Raw genomic sequence first — 14,213 nt, forward strand, 5'->3', positions numbered from 1 at the left:
GTTTTCTTTTTTTTGATAGTTGGAGGTGGAGGTGGAGGTGGAAGTGGAGGTGGAGGGTCATGGGCCTACTTTTCAGGCATAGCCAAAGTACACGGCATTTTCATTCGCATTTTCTTTTGTTTGTGTTGTTCAGTTTTCTTCTTAAGTTTATTATTATTATTATTATTATTATTATTATTTTGTCATTGTCACTGTTAATATTTCTGCACCGCCACCATCACACCTGTAAATAAAATACATCTTCAGCACCTCATCACCGCAGTCCCTCATCCTTCGTGTCCTCCACCCTCGGTGCACCCTAACACTGACACTCTGTTAGATTACACATCAATAAAAACAACATTACTTTCAAACTGCCTCTTGAGAGGGACGCCTAAAGACACTCAAGATCAAAATATGCCATTTCTTTGTCTCCGGCTGACAGTAAAACCAGTCGGGCGTAACAAGTCGAGTAGACAGACTACAAGTAAAGGCAACCGGTTCACGAAGTAAACGGTGGAAGACGTCAACCTCCCGTAAAGATCACTCAGCTGCCACAGTAAAACGGCCAGATGCATTTGGTGCAATTTTGGTGCAATTTTGGTGCAATTTTGCTTTATGTCATTACAAGGTGGCGACAACACAACGTCAGACGGTTAAGAGGATGGCGTGGTGCAAGATTACTCAAACCTGGGCTTGGAGGGCCTCATGAGTGATGTGCTGGCTTTCACAGTTACTCACATTTGAAACCCCTAAAGAGATCACACATATGTGATTACAATGCCAAACTGAACATTCTAACACTGATGTCACAATCAATACTGGTAATTGGCAGCAATCGAGTTCTAGAACGCTGACTCTAGAATCTTGGAAAGAAAACATTCCAAAAGAACCCAAAGGGTTCATTAAATCATTTAATTACTTAATTCACCTCACCAGGTTCCTTTGGATCATCACTGGTGGGCGATTATAGGGGGGAAATAAAAACTAGCAGCACACGGCCCTCCAGGAACAGGGTTGGACAGGCCTCAGCTTGAGTCAACGCCGCCAGGCTATATTCTGTTGGACATGATCCCGCCGTTGTGTTTGCGGAAGAAGGACCTCAGTTTGCAAATCTTGCATTTCTTCTTGGCCTTGCTCTTCTTGTCGAACAACCTGTCCCAGTTGTCCACCTCATCGTCCCCCGCCCAGGGCCCCCACGCGCCCCCGTTGAGTTCGGGATTGGCCCGTGGGTCCTCTGCCGGGTACCGGACGGGGATGGCGGTGCGGTTGTAGTGGGCCAGGCGCGCCAGCAGCTCCTTCACCACGTCGGGCCTCTGGGCGGCCTGGTCGTATCGCTCGTAGGGGTCGCCGGTGATGTTGAAGAGCCACACGGACTTCCTGAGGTCCGTGCGGCGTTCCAGGTCCCACCAGCTTCCCGGGAAGCCGGCCAGCGTCTGCGGCGGGAACCAGTCCCCGTAGCCCGGGTCGCCGGTCAGCAGCTTCCAGTCGCCGGAGCGGATGGAGGCCTGGACCGCCGTGTTCCAGAGCCGGAAGCCGTCTTGCCAGGAGCCGTGCTTGGCGGGGTTGTAGAGCGGGTCGATGTTGTGGAGGATCTCCATCCGCGGGGACTCCTTCCCCTCGCTGATGGCCGGCCACACGTCGTGCCCGTCCAGCCCGTCGATGGCAGACACGTTGCCGCCCGCCAACCCCACCAGTGTGGGGTACCAGTCCGTGATGTGCACCAAGGCCCGACTCACCCTCCTCCTGCGCCGGAGCAAGGGGCTGTGGACAAACCCCAATCCGCGGATGCCCCCCTCCCAATAAGTGCCCTTGCGTCCCCTCAGTGGCCAGTTGCTCCCGCCGGAGAAGGGCTGGCCCCCGTTGTCGCTGGAGAAGACGATGACGCTGTTCTGGTAGTAGCCGTACTTGCGCAGGGCGTAGGTCACGTTTCGGACCGCCTCGTCCACCGCGGAGACCATGCCGGAGTACTTCCTGCGGGCCACGTTCACCACGTCCCGGTACGGGTGCAGGTACTCTTTCGGGCACTGCAGCGGGGTGTGAACGGCCTGGAAGGACAGGAAGATGAAGACGGGCCGGCGGGGGTCGTGGGCCGCCAGGATCTTGCGCACCCGCTGGGTGTAGAGGTGGGTGGAGTACTTGCCCCCCCTGCCCCAGGCCACGCCCTCGCCCTCGTGCAGGTCGTAGCCGCACATCCCTGGCCCATCGCAGGCGTCGTAGGTGTAGTAGTCCATGCTGCCCGTCAGCGACCCGAAGTAGGTGTCGAACCCGCGCCGGGTGGGCAGGCAGTCCCTCTTGTAGAAGCCCAGGTGCCACTTGCCCACCATGTGGGTGGCGTAGCCCACCTCCTGCAGCTTCTGGGGCAGGGTAGCCTGGTCCAGGGGCAGGCAGTTGGGCTGCCGAGGCCGAATTATTGAGTGCTGTAAGCCCGTGTGGATCTGGTACCTGGAGGAAAGAGGGAAACAATTAACATGGCTGCAGTGGACTTTAGACCAGTGCTCCCCAACCCTGTTCATGGAGATCTACCATCCTCTAGGTTTTCACTCCAACTCTAATAAAGCACACCTCATTCAACAACTAGAGCAGGGCTGCCCAACCCTGTTCCTGGAGATCTACCATCCTCTAGGTTTTCACTCCAACTCTAATGAAGCACACCTCATTCAACAGCTAGAGCAGGGCTGCCCAACCCTGTTCCTGGATATCTACCATCCTGTAGGTTTTCACTCCAACTCTAATAAAGCACACCTCATTCAACAACTAGAGCAAGGTTGCCCAAACCTGTTCCTGGACTAAAATCCTGTAGATTGTCACTCCATCCCTAACAAAGCAAATCTCATTCAACAACTAGAGATCTTGAGATTTTAGAGATACTGCCAGTCAGGTGTGCCAAATTATATTAGGGTTGAAATGAAAACCCACAGGATGGTAAATCTCCAGGACCAGGCATGGAAACCACTGTTTCAGGCAGTAAGCCGATATAATTTGGCACTGATTCAGAACAACTTACAATATTAAAATGTTAAATTGGGTACTACATTATATATAGTTACATCAGAGTACCCAGCCGACACCCACATGAACATGGGCAGGATGGAAGAAAACAGGGGTACTGTCCCAGTGGGGGAATCCTGAAAAATGTCGTACATGTGCTAAAATACTGCACTTGTGCACACCAATAGGGGTCTTGGTAAGGATAAGAGTTGCATTTAAACTAAACAGATGCTCTTAGCTTAAGAGAGGGTAAAAAATGCTTGCATAGACTTTAAACACCTTGCCTGGTCACGTTGCAACCTTGATGTGAACACTTTTGCCGGCAAGATTCAATCAGTTGCCTGGGCTGTGAATTAAATCTTCACATCAATGGATTTTTTTTCATGATTCTTAGGAACGAGGTTATCTTTAAAACCTTGGGCAGGATCGGCCGTCATTCAACAGCTTTAAAGCTGCTTTAACAGGCCCATTCATGCAGTGCATACACACACAAAAGATGGCATGCTGTGTGAGTTTCCTGTGTCGTGACCCTCACAGCCTCACAGTGTCTGAACTGGCCCATGGACCAGTTACACTGGGAGCAGTGGCCTGTGTTATTTGTTTCCAGTGCAAAACACACGCTTATTTGTTCATTTGCTTTCGTTTGTGAGCCGAAGCTGAGAACACATGCTGAATGGATCAACTGCACGTCAGTCTCTTGGTCAAGCAGATACATCTCAAGTCATTACATGCACTGCTGTTGGACCACATCAAATCTCAGACTCTCATTGGTTCTGACAATATAATGAGCCACAGGAAGTGACAAAACAAACAACAAAACAGATTATGTCTCCACAGTGAATCTAAAACTATCTGCGGAGCCACAGGCTGATTTGCAAATAACACATAGGTATAAACCAAAACAAAAGATGAAAGCAACATAGCAACTCTTATTTTCACATAGAATCCATTTATACAGGTCTCCCCCATGTCTCTCTTGAAAAAGAGATTTTTAATCTCAATGGGACATTGCTGGTTAACCAAAGGTTAATAATGACAGAGCATGCATGCTCTTTCGCAGCAAAGCCCTGTTAATGCCCCCCCAAGTAGCCTAATATGCATGTCTTTGTATTATAGGAGGAAACCGGGGTACTTGGAGGAAAGCCATGTAGACACTGAGAGAACATGTAATCTCCACACAGCAAGGCCCTAGTCGGGATTCTTGCGATGAGGCAACAGTGCTATTCACTGCACCACTGTGCCACCCAATGAAGGGTATCTTTATTTGGAATGAAACTAGCAACTACAGGCCCATTTCCCTTACCATTACTGTACAGAAAATGTGCATTATATTTACCTGAAAACACTACCAAAAACACTGAGATCTAGTCCTATGAAGGCTGCAAGCCTCCGTCTTAAAAAATCACACAGCACATTCTTCATGACATCATGCCGCTGTTATCCTGGGTGGTGGAACAGCTGTTACCCTCTTGGGGAAGATATCCACGGGCCCAGCCCCAGAGTAAACACCTCAGCCAGCTTCTGTTCCACAGGACACACATTCACTCAGAGGGGGACTGGGACCAGTAACCAGTGACCCCGGCTCACCCCCATCTCCACACACACACATACACACACACACACACACACACACACACACACGCACACACGCACACACGCACACACACGCATGCACACACACACGCACACGCACACACACGCACACACACGCACACACATGCAAGCACACACATCCGCATACACATATACACACAAGCACACACACAGGCACACACATGCACACACATACACACGCACACACGTGCGCACACACACACACACACACGCACACACATATAGACACAAGCACACACACACACATGTACACACAAGAACACACATGTACACACAAGCACAAACATGTACACACACACGCGCACACACACACACACGTATGCACATGTACACATGCACACAAGCATCCACAGGAAATCTCATGTTTATTTCTTTATTTACTTTAGGAAGGAAGAGCAGAAAACAGGAAGTCTCATTTGATCCCAGAAGTAATTACTGACTAATTAGTCCGGCTTCACCCAGGAGTTCTGAGAACCTGCCTCTTTGACAGTGTCAGATCTCATCGCCAGGAAAGAGAGGGGCCACCATTCGCCAAAGAAAATGTCAAAGACCCATCGATTGTTGTTGTTGTTGTTGTTGTTGTTGTTGTTGAATGAGCACCTGTCCAGTCAGCTGTTTTTATGTCATACCCCCAGTGCCTCAAAAGTGGGGAAGGCCGATGGTTGTCAGTTCCCGACCCTCTCTGGCACACGCAGGCGTGACTGCCCAACCTGGTGCCCAATCCATAGGTCCTCTGCCCCTGCAGCAGGTAGCTGTTCTACAGTCTGAGAGGGAAATGAGTCCTTTCCCTCTTTCGCTTGCTTTGCCGCTGGGGTCACTCGCCGTGTGTCTCTGCACATCGTTTCTTAGCACAGGAAAGCTTTCACCACCCAGTGTTTCACACCCGTTTAATGTCTTACACAGTCGCAGACAATCGGCATTATTTTATGTTGTCTAGTCAATAAGACCTATATGCTACTAATTAAGGTCAATTCAATCTTATTGGTACAGTAACAGTTTCACAGAAACACCATCACAAAATGAGGCGTTGGAAAATTGGGATAAGGCAGAGCTTAAATCCACCCCCCCAAAAAAAAATAATGCATATGAGGTATACCCAGAGGGATCTAGAAAGACTTGAATCTCAGGAGGAACCCGGCTATAGTGGGGGACCTCACTCTCTATGGGTGTCAGGAGTTAAAGTCAGGCTAAATAGAAATATGCTGCCAATGGGAAATCAATGAGGATACATCATTGCTAGTGGTTGGGTCAATCATAGCCTGAGGTGGGCTATTAACCCAGCCAGTAAAACAGACAGTCTAAGCGAAGAAGAGTATTTTCATAGGTTGCTCAGGAGAGTTCTTCTTCGTTCTACTTATTTTAATCACAGTCTTCTTTTTAAATGACAAATTTGCAAGTGGTTGTGTTTAAAATACTCTCTCTCTCTCTACCTACGCCCATTTTTGAATGAGTGAACAGTTTTTCTCTAGATCTTCATAATAATATACTTGATATAGCTACCATTGAGTAACATACACTCAGTGAGCACTTTAATAGGTATTTATTACTTATTTTTTAGGCTTATTGGTCTTCTGCTGCTGTAGCCTATCCACTTAGAGGTTTGACACGTTGTGTCTTCAGAGATGCTCTTCTGCATACCACTGTTGTAAGGTGCGGTTATTTGCATTACTGTCACCTTCCTGTCAGCTTTGACCAGTCTGGCCCTTCTCCTCTGACCTCTCTCATTAACAAGACGTTTTTGTCTGAAGAAGCACTGTTCACTGGATGTTTTTTGTTTTTCGCACCATTCTCTACAAACTGACTGTTGTGATACTCAAACCACGCTGTCTGCCACCAACAATCATCCACTTTCAAAGTCACTTAGATCACCTTTCTTCTCCATTCTGACATTTTGTCTGAAAAACAATTGAACCTCTTGGCCATGTCTGCATGCTTTTATGTATTTAGTTGTTGCCCACATGATTAAATATTTGCATTAACAAGCTGGTGTACAGGTCTACCTAATAAATTGCTCACTGAGTGTATATGTGCATATATAATATGTATTCTGTATATAATTCTAATGCTGGTGTAATTTTCATAACGACTCACTTGGAATTAAGGATAGATAACATGCGGACTAAATTTATTCATTATTAATACTGCTGATTAGGCTAATCGTTTCTGTAATTAAAGTGGTCAACGAGGCACGTGTGTTCTATTCGATGCATAATAGGCCATAGCGTGTACAATGAACCAAAATAAACGCAGTCTGGGCCAATTGTTTCATTCGAATATTGTGTTTACATTATTTAAAATAAAAAAAAATTGAAGCTCTCCCTGTATTCTCAAGAAATGTATGATAATGCCATTGTCATCATTTCACTTTTCCAACTAGATTTCGATTTGTACGGGCGCGAGCGTCACTCCAGGGGGGACGAAAAATAAAAACGTACCTGCCCGTGATCAGCTGACTGCGTGACGGCGTGCAGATCGGCTGGACGTAGTAGTTCTCCAGCTTCACGCCCTCCGCGGCGAGCTTGTCCAGCGTCGGCGTCCGGATGTCAGAGCCGTGGTAGCCGATGTCGTGAAAGCCCTGGTCATCGGTCAGAATAAAGATGATGTGAGGGGGTTGCTTTCGGGGCGCGAACGGAGACCCTTTGTCCTTGAAGTCCAAGACCGACTCGTTTTCCACCTGGTTGGGCTTTGTCCAGTCCCAGGACAGGTAACCAAAACTCAACAAGCTGACCACCGAAAATCCGGTAAGGGAATACATGGCTCTTCAAAAGGAGCTAAATTTGCAATTTGCTTTATCTGCCAGAATTCATTGTCGCCTATTGACTGACATTAACAGTCTATCTGAAAATATTGACTTTGATGCTGACTCCTGTCCGGAAAAGGCAGAAATTTCGTTGAAATAAAAATATTCAAGAAGCATTAGAGTTCAGGGAAGACATATAGCCTACAGTCAAGCTGTTGTCCTTACAGTAATGAGCAATTCAGATCTGCACAATCATTTTAATTCACCGGATCATTGCGCATCTGTGCAGTCCCTTTCATCCAGATGTGAAACAAGCTCTCCAAAAGAGTAACTTCTGAGTCTTCAAAAACTCCATCAAAACTCCCCCCCCCCCTCTTTGTGGTTATATTAACCCCGCCCGATTGAAAACTCACCACCAGCCAATTGAATTAAAGACGTTAAGAAAACCTCCCGGCATGCAGGCAGAATCGCGACGTTGAGAGAAACGGAATATTGTGACTCTTCAGCGCTCCAACAACCCCCTGCCCCTTAACGGATTTTTCTTCTGACCGTTTGCTAGTTGTGTCCCGCTTTTATTTTCTGGCTTTCTCCTTTCCAAGAATTACATCACTGTTTATGTTTACCTCATGGCTACAGCAACCGATAACAGAAATACCAAAAAGATGGCATTAATCTATAACCAGGAGTAGCTACTACGTTTAAGACTAAACATCATTTTTAGGAATTTATATGCTGACTACGTTTTTTAAATCACACCTTTCAAAACATTAAACAGAATACCAAAATGTTAGATGTCTTACTGGAAAAAAATAAGCAGGTTTATTGCCACCTATTTTCTGAATGATTTAAATACAGCTTCTTAGCTGACTTTGGGAATGGTCAAATGCAGAATATACATTCATACACACAATATATTCTGGTACAGATAGACTACTTGGTCTTTTTCTTATTAATTTTTGAAAGGGGAAAGATGCTGATGTACTGTATTTGGTATTCTGACCTCAGCTATTTAATTTAATTTAATTATCAGCACTACAGTATTCACATATGCGGCATAAAGGCTACAGTTCATTATTCCTTGATTTAATCACATAATTTAGGGGGATTCTTGTGCTTTGTCGTGGGCTGTCCACAACATAGACCGATAACCAGGAGCGAAATCAGTTTGATTGACGTGCCTCGCCGAGGAGAGCAGCATTTGAAAGCTGGCACTGTGGAGATTCTGAAGTGAAACGTTTCTGTGTGTGCTGTGTGTGTGTGTGCGTGAGCCTTATAATTCAGGGTGCACCCAGGGGGACCCCTGTCATACCAAAAACGCAGCCCTCGTCAGCTCAGGGGGGCCCCCACGGACCCCAACACAGAGCTGGAGTGTTCTCAAAACCTCCTGGCTCACAAAACCCCCTTTATTGCTGTTGTTCTAGGCACACTCGAGTGCTGATAGGGAACGGTAGAGTTGTGTTTTTTCACGAGCGGTGCCACGGGGATAAAAAAAAAAAAAAAAAAAAAAAAAAAAACCCTCGCGATAACATCTGCGTCCAGCGTTGAAGTGCAGCCAACAAACTGCCAGGAATGTCGTCTGGCAAGTGACCACTGTAGTGTGACGCTCCACAATCTCTGCGTACGAGACCCCGGCGGACTCTGCCTGCGCGGGGGGGGGGGAATTGCTACCCCACGAATTGATTGTTAGCCCGGAGTGGTTCTAGGACACTATTGGGACCCCGCTGTGCTGTGAGTTTCAAGGCCAGGTTTAATAGTGAAGGTTTTAGTCAAGTTTCAGAACAAGACCTCTTAGTTCACAAAAAGGGTGTAGTTCCTAAGCATCAGATGTGCGATAAAATGTGTTTACACACCCATGGTAATTAACCAAAGTGTTCACAGGTCGTTTTTGTTGCTGAAGAAAACTGTAAAAAAGGACTACTCCAGCTCACCTTAGAGGGCAAATTGCATTTTGGGGACTTGGGGTAAATGGTGGAATGGATAGTGTTGCAGAGACAGAAATAGTGCCACAAACAGAAAGAGGTAAGATCTAGTTGAAAGGGCTTAAACTCGAGTGACCAGGGTTGAGTAAGCTGACATAGCAAAAAAAGTAAAAAAAAGTTTATTTCTTAAGTAAATAAATAAATGCCCATGGCATAGAGTTGGAGTCGTGCCACTCTGAACTTGTGGTTTGAGCAGCTTTGGTATGAATAATCGCTTGTGTCGTGCTTGTTTTTGGTGTGTTGATCTGTTTTCTCTCGTTTTTTCGGTGGAGGGGAGGAGGCTGCACCTGGCTGGGATCCCGGGTGTCTTGCTTTAAAAGGAAAGGTCAGATCCGGGCCCGATTGCGCAAAGACGCCGGAAGGAGGGGACGGGGAGTGGCCATGTTCTCTAAAGAACGCAAAGACGCCGGAAGGAGGGGACGGGGAGTGGCCATGTTCTCTAAAGAATGCCTGTGGCCAACATTCCAAGGGCGGCCTGTGGTTAAGGTACGTGACTGGGACCCGCAAGCTTTGTGGTTCGATCCCCGGTGTAGCCACAATAAGATCCGCACAGCTGTTGGGCCCTTGAGCAAGGCCCTTAACCCTGCATTGCTCCCGGTGAGGATTGTCTCCTGCTTAGTCTTATCAACTGTAAGTCGCTTTGGATAAAAGTGTCAGCCACATGACATGACATGTAACTTCACATTTATCCTGGGGGCTGTAGTTTTACTACGCAAATTTTGAAAAGTGCTTTACATGAACAAATACAAATTATCCTGTTCAATTGTATAGCCACTGGACTTTGAGCAGGTTAGTAATGTTGGTACAGTACAAAAAATGAAATTCTGCCATACATTTAAATGAAGGAAATTAAAGAAATGGATTTTATTCTTATGTATTCGACAGGATGTACTCGTAAAATGTACTTGAAATGCAACCAATGAACCATAAATGCTATATGAACCAGCAAACTAAATGGTATAATGTCATCTTTTGTTTATTTATGACCAGCTCTGGTTCTCGTCAGCTACATCTTGTCACAGCTTTCCAAAAATCCCTGGATAAGCATGATTCATGCTGTCATCTGAATTATATTAAAGTCATTATTTTAGAAGGTGTAAAACACAATGACTTCTCGACGTTGGATGAAATTACTCCCACATGCAATGTAATCCATGCTATTGGCTAAATGAACAGTGTTTGCCTCTTGAATGTCCACAGACCATTGAGAGGGAGTCTATGAAGAAGTGTGCATGAGTGTATCGTGTGAGATGGAAACAGAGGTGATGTGACAGAGCTATGACTTTTGTTTGTTTACTGACAAAGAAAATTTAAATAGAGATTTTTGTTGTTTGAGGGGCTGACATTGGCCCAGGCAGTAAGAGCAGTCATCTGGCAGTTGGAGGGTTGCCGGTTCAATCCCACCCTGGGTGTGTCGAAGTGTCACTGAGCAAGACAACTAACCCCCAAATGCATCACTGAGCAAGACACCTAACGAGCTGGTTTGTGCCTTGCATGGCAGCCAATCACCGTTTGGTGTGTGAGTGTGTGTATGAATGGATGAATGAGAAGCATCAATTGTACATCGCTTTGGATAAAGGCACGATATAAATCCCAACCATTTACCATTTGTTGCAGAGAATGAGAACCTACAGTAATTATAATTACAGGCAGAAAACCCATTGACATATGGTACCACTGAAATACAGGACAAATACTTACTTAAATTTTCAGGATTTGAATTTGACCCAGGTCTGCCCTGTGTGGTCAGATAATTAGAGCTACAGCACAACAAACAACTTTCTTTAATTAAAAGCCTTCTTTAACTCCTAGTTGTTACCATCCTTCAGCGCTGTTGCATTCGATTTAAAAGGGCCCTTCTTTTCATTTCACACAATTTCTTTGGGGTAGCTGCTCCGCTGGGGACAGTGAAAGGAAACGCTCTGTAATTTTACGGTGCGCTGTAAACCCAATTACCTGAAGCCCTTTACGTTCCGCTGCGGCACAAACGGACGCGTGGAGCTCCGGGAAAGTGCCAACACACTTCCGAGCGTTGCAGATTACCCCCCGAGGGAGGTGGGATACCTTACTGAAAAGGCTCCCTTCAGCAAGCTTGGTCATGTGACCTCAGCAGCCAATCACTCGGCCTTTCGTTCAGCTATCAGAATGGCTCTTGCCCAAGAACAGACTGCTTCTGACCCGGGGGCTCATTGCAATCACAATTCTTTTTCTGTTCCTTGCTCCTTCTTTCTACTCCTAGCTCCACCCCTCAGGGGAGGCTGGAAAAATTAGGCTGGAAGAAGAAGTGAGGACAGGGAATTTGAGAAACTGTCCTCGCTCTTTCAAATGTCAGTTCGAAGCCGTGTCGGCTACAGACGCGGCAGATGGGGAGAGGTGGACCCACGGGTCGATCATTTATACGTCAGGCTCTCTGGAAAAAAAAAACCCTGCAAAGGATCCGCGCTCGTGTCTCCTTGCTCAGAGGCGGGAGTTCCTAACTTCTGCTCTGAGCTCCGAGAAGGAACCTTTACCGGGTTGGAATGTTCTAAGATGGTCGACCGACCGGCAGCAAGGACAAGAAAAAAGGAGAAAACTATTTTCTGTAGCGAAGAGAAAGTAAGTCTTTGGCTGTTCCTGAGGAAAATGATGAACAGGATGTGTTCTCAGCCATGAAACTGAGAGTCAGTTTCTGAGGTTGTCTTCCGCACCTCTAGGCTTTGTTTATTTGGAAGGCAGGTCAGCTATTTACATTTTGAGGCTTGAGATAAAATGACCGAAAGAGGCCCGCGTTGGGAGTTAAATCTCACGAGCAGGGCTGGAGGGTTGTGAGTTTTTGAAGCGGTTTGCAGGTGGCAGCGATGTTGGGTCCTTTCTCCCCAGGAGGAAGCCCATCAGGATGTCAATGGGCTGCACGCCCTCAGGTGGGACTGCTTCCTGGTTTTGTCCGCGGATCTGATGGAAAGCCCAAGAGAGAAAATGTTTCTAATTCCGACAAATCTTGGTTCTGCACAATAGCTAGGCTATCTGCGAGAACTGCTCACGGCAGGGTAGAAGAACGTGTTTTACGGAAATGCATCTCTTATAACCATATATTTTCACTTTCCTGCTCTTTCCATCACCAAATATGTCTTTTAACTTACTCTGAGCAAGAGGGCTGTGGCCCACTACTAAATCAACGAACAAATAAACAGTCTGCAGACCATGACTGAATTCAGTAGTTTTTTAATGCCACCTCTAAATCAAACATGGACTTTTCAATGGTATTTTTCCTCAGCACAATACAACTGTGGGAGTATACATTTCTCTATTCGATTCCTTTTAATAGCCAATGATAGGTCCAAAGGGGAATAAAAGAATGGGTTGGTGGGTGGATGCACTTTAAGCATGTTAACACACCCAGTTAGTGTGGAAGACTATGTACACTTATGGGTGGCCTGTTGTGGATCAGGTACATGACTGGGACACGCTAGGTCATGGTTTGATCCCCGGTGTAGCCACAATAAGATCCGTACAGCCGTTGGGCCCTTGAGCAAGGCCCTTAACCCTGCATTGCTCCAGGGGAAGATTGTCTCCCGCTTAGTCTAATCAACTGTATGTTTGCTCTGGGTAAGAGCGTCTGCCAACTGCCATTCATGTAATGTAATGTAAGGAATGACTTTTCAGCAATCACATGTGCTTGTGTCTGTTTGTCAGCAGTCAGATAAAGTTGCTTTGCCCAGATATATGATAAAGATGTTTTGCTGAAGCATTGATTCAGCAGGAACAAGAAGAATATGTACAACAGCAGAATTTGCCAAGCATATAGTTTTGATGTAAAGCACAGAGTAAATATATCACAGAGAGCTTGCACCGTGCTGCTATTGTAAACGTGTAGACTGTAATGGCACTTATATAGTTGTATAGATATTGTTGTTTTTTGTATTAGTTATTGTATTGTTGTACTCCGGGTATTCTAGCTGCCAACCGTAGTATGCTAGTTTGGAAGTTGATGTATTCTTCAAGGTTTCCGATTATATCTGTATGGTTACGCTAGGACTCGGAACTGTACTGTCCTCTCAGGTCCTCTTCGCACTTGTACTTGTGTTTGAACTGCACTTTGTCGTACGTCGCTCTAGATAAGAGCGTCTGCTAAATGCCATGTAATGTAATGTGAATTCTCTCCACGCAGCATGTAATAGAGTGCTGTATCACAGTGGTCCTTTCCTCAACAATTTGAATGAATGATTTCTCCTCTCAGTGACCATGCCCCTCCTCTCCATAGCTTTAAAGGTACAATAGGTAAGATATTTGTGTTAAAACATTGTTACAAGACCATTGTAAATCCCTAACTATCATTGAAAAGGTTTCACTGACACACCCTCTGCCTGTGTTTATTGTCCTTAAATTTGGGTTTCAAAATATACAGTTGACGGCCCGACACTCTACAACATTGTATAGCTGTACAATAATTCAAGCTCATTGGTTGAAAATTGTTTCTAATTGCCACAGCCAATGGCGTTTCAACGCCAGCTCGTTTACAGAGAAGGGGGGTGGATAAACAGTGTTGTGGTTTGAAGGTGTTTGTTGCTGCTATTCCTCTCTTGAGCGTTAGACGTATGAAATTACCTATTGTACCTTTAATAAACACATGGACCTTTCAGCTAGACAGATGTGGATTCCTTCTGCCAATATGTGGGTGCTGGAGTCCCACTACATTTTATGTGACTGAAACCACTTTTGAAGTGCTTTTTGAAGTTTGAAGTTTGAAGTTTTTTCCAACATCATTTCTCTTTCTGTGGTCTGTGGTTCCCAAACCCTGCTCCTGGAGATCTACCGTCATACAGGTTTTCATTTCAACCCTAATTTGGCACACCTGATTCTGCTAATTAGCAGCTCAATGAGATCTGCCACTGTTGAATGAGGTGTGCTTTGTTAGGGTTGGAGTGAAAACC

At 45.9% G+C, this 14,213-nt stretch overlaps 1 protein-coding gene across 1 annotated transcript; it reads right to left on the reverse strand.

The window, feature by feature from the left end:
* Positions 1-605: 605 nt before the first annotated feature.
* On the reverse strand, positions 606-7,655 carry LOC133124558 (arylsulfatase I-like). The gene is made up of 2 exons (XM_061235856.1): positions 7,020-7,655; positions 606-2,424 (listed from the first exon to the last, which is right to left on the reverse strand). The coding sequence occupies exons 1-2, from the start codon at positions 7,337-7,339 to the stop codon at positions 1,032-1,034; spliced, it is 1,713 nt and encodes a 570-aa protein (XP_061091840.1). The 5' UTR covers positions 7,340-7,655; the 3' UTR covers positions 606-1,031.
* Positions 7,656-14,213: the final 6,558 nt, after the last annotated feature.

The sequence above is a fragment of the Conger conger genome, chromosome 3 (assembly GCF_963514075.1).
Source record: "Conger conger chromosome 3, fConCon1.1, whole genome shotgun sequence".
In the NCBI taxonomy this organism is placed as follows: Eukaryota; Metazoa; Chordata; class Actinopteri; order Anguilliformes; family Congridae; genus Conger; species Conger conger.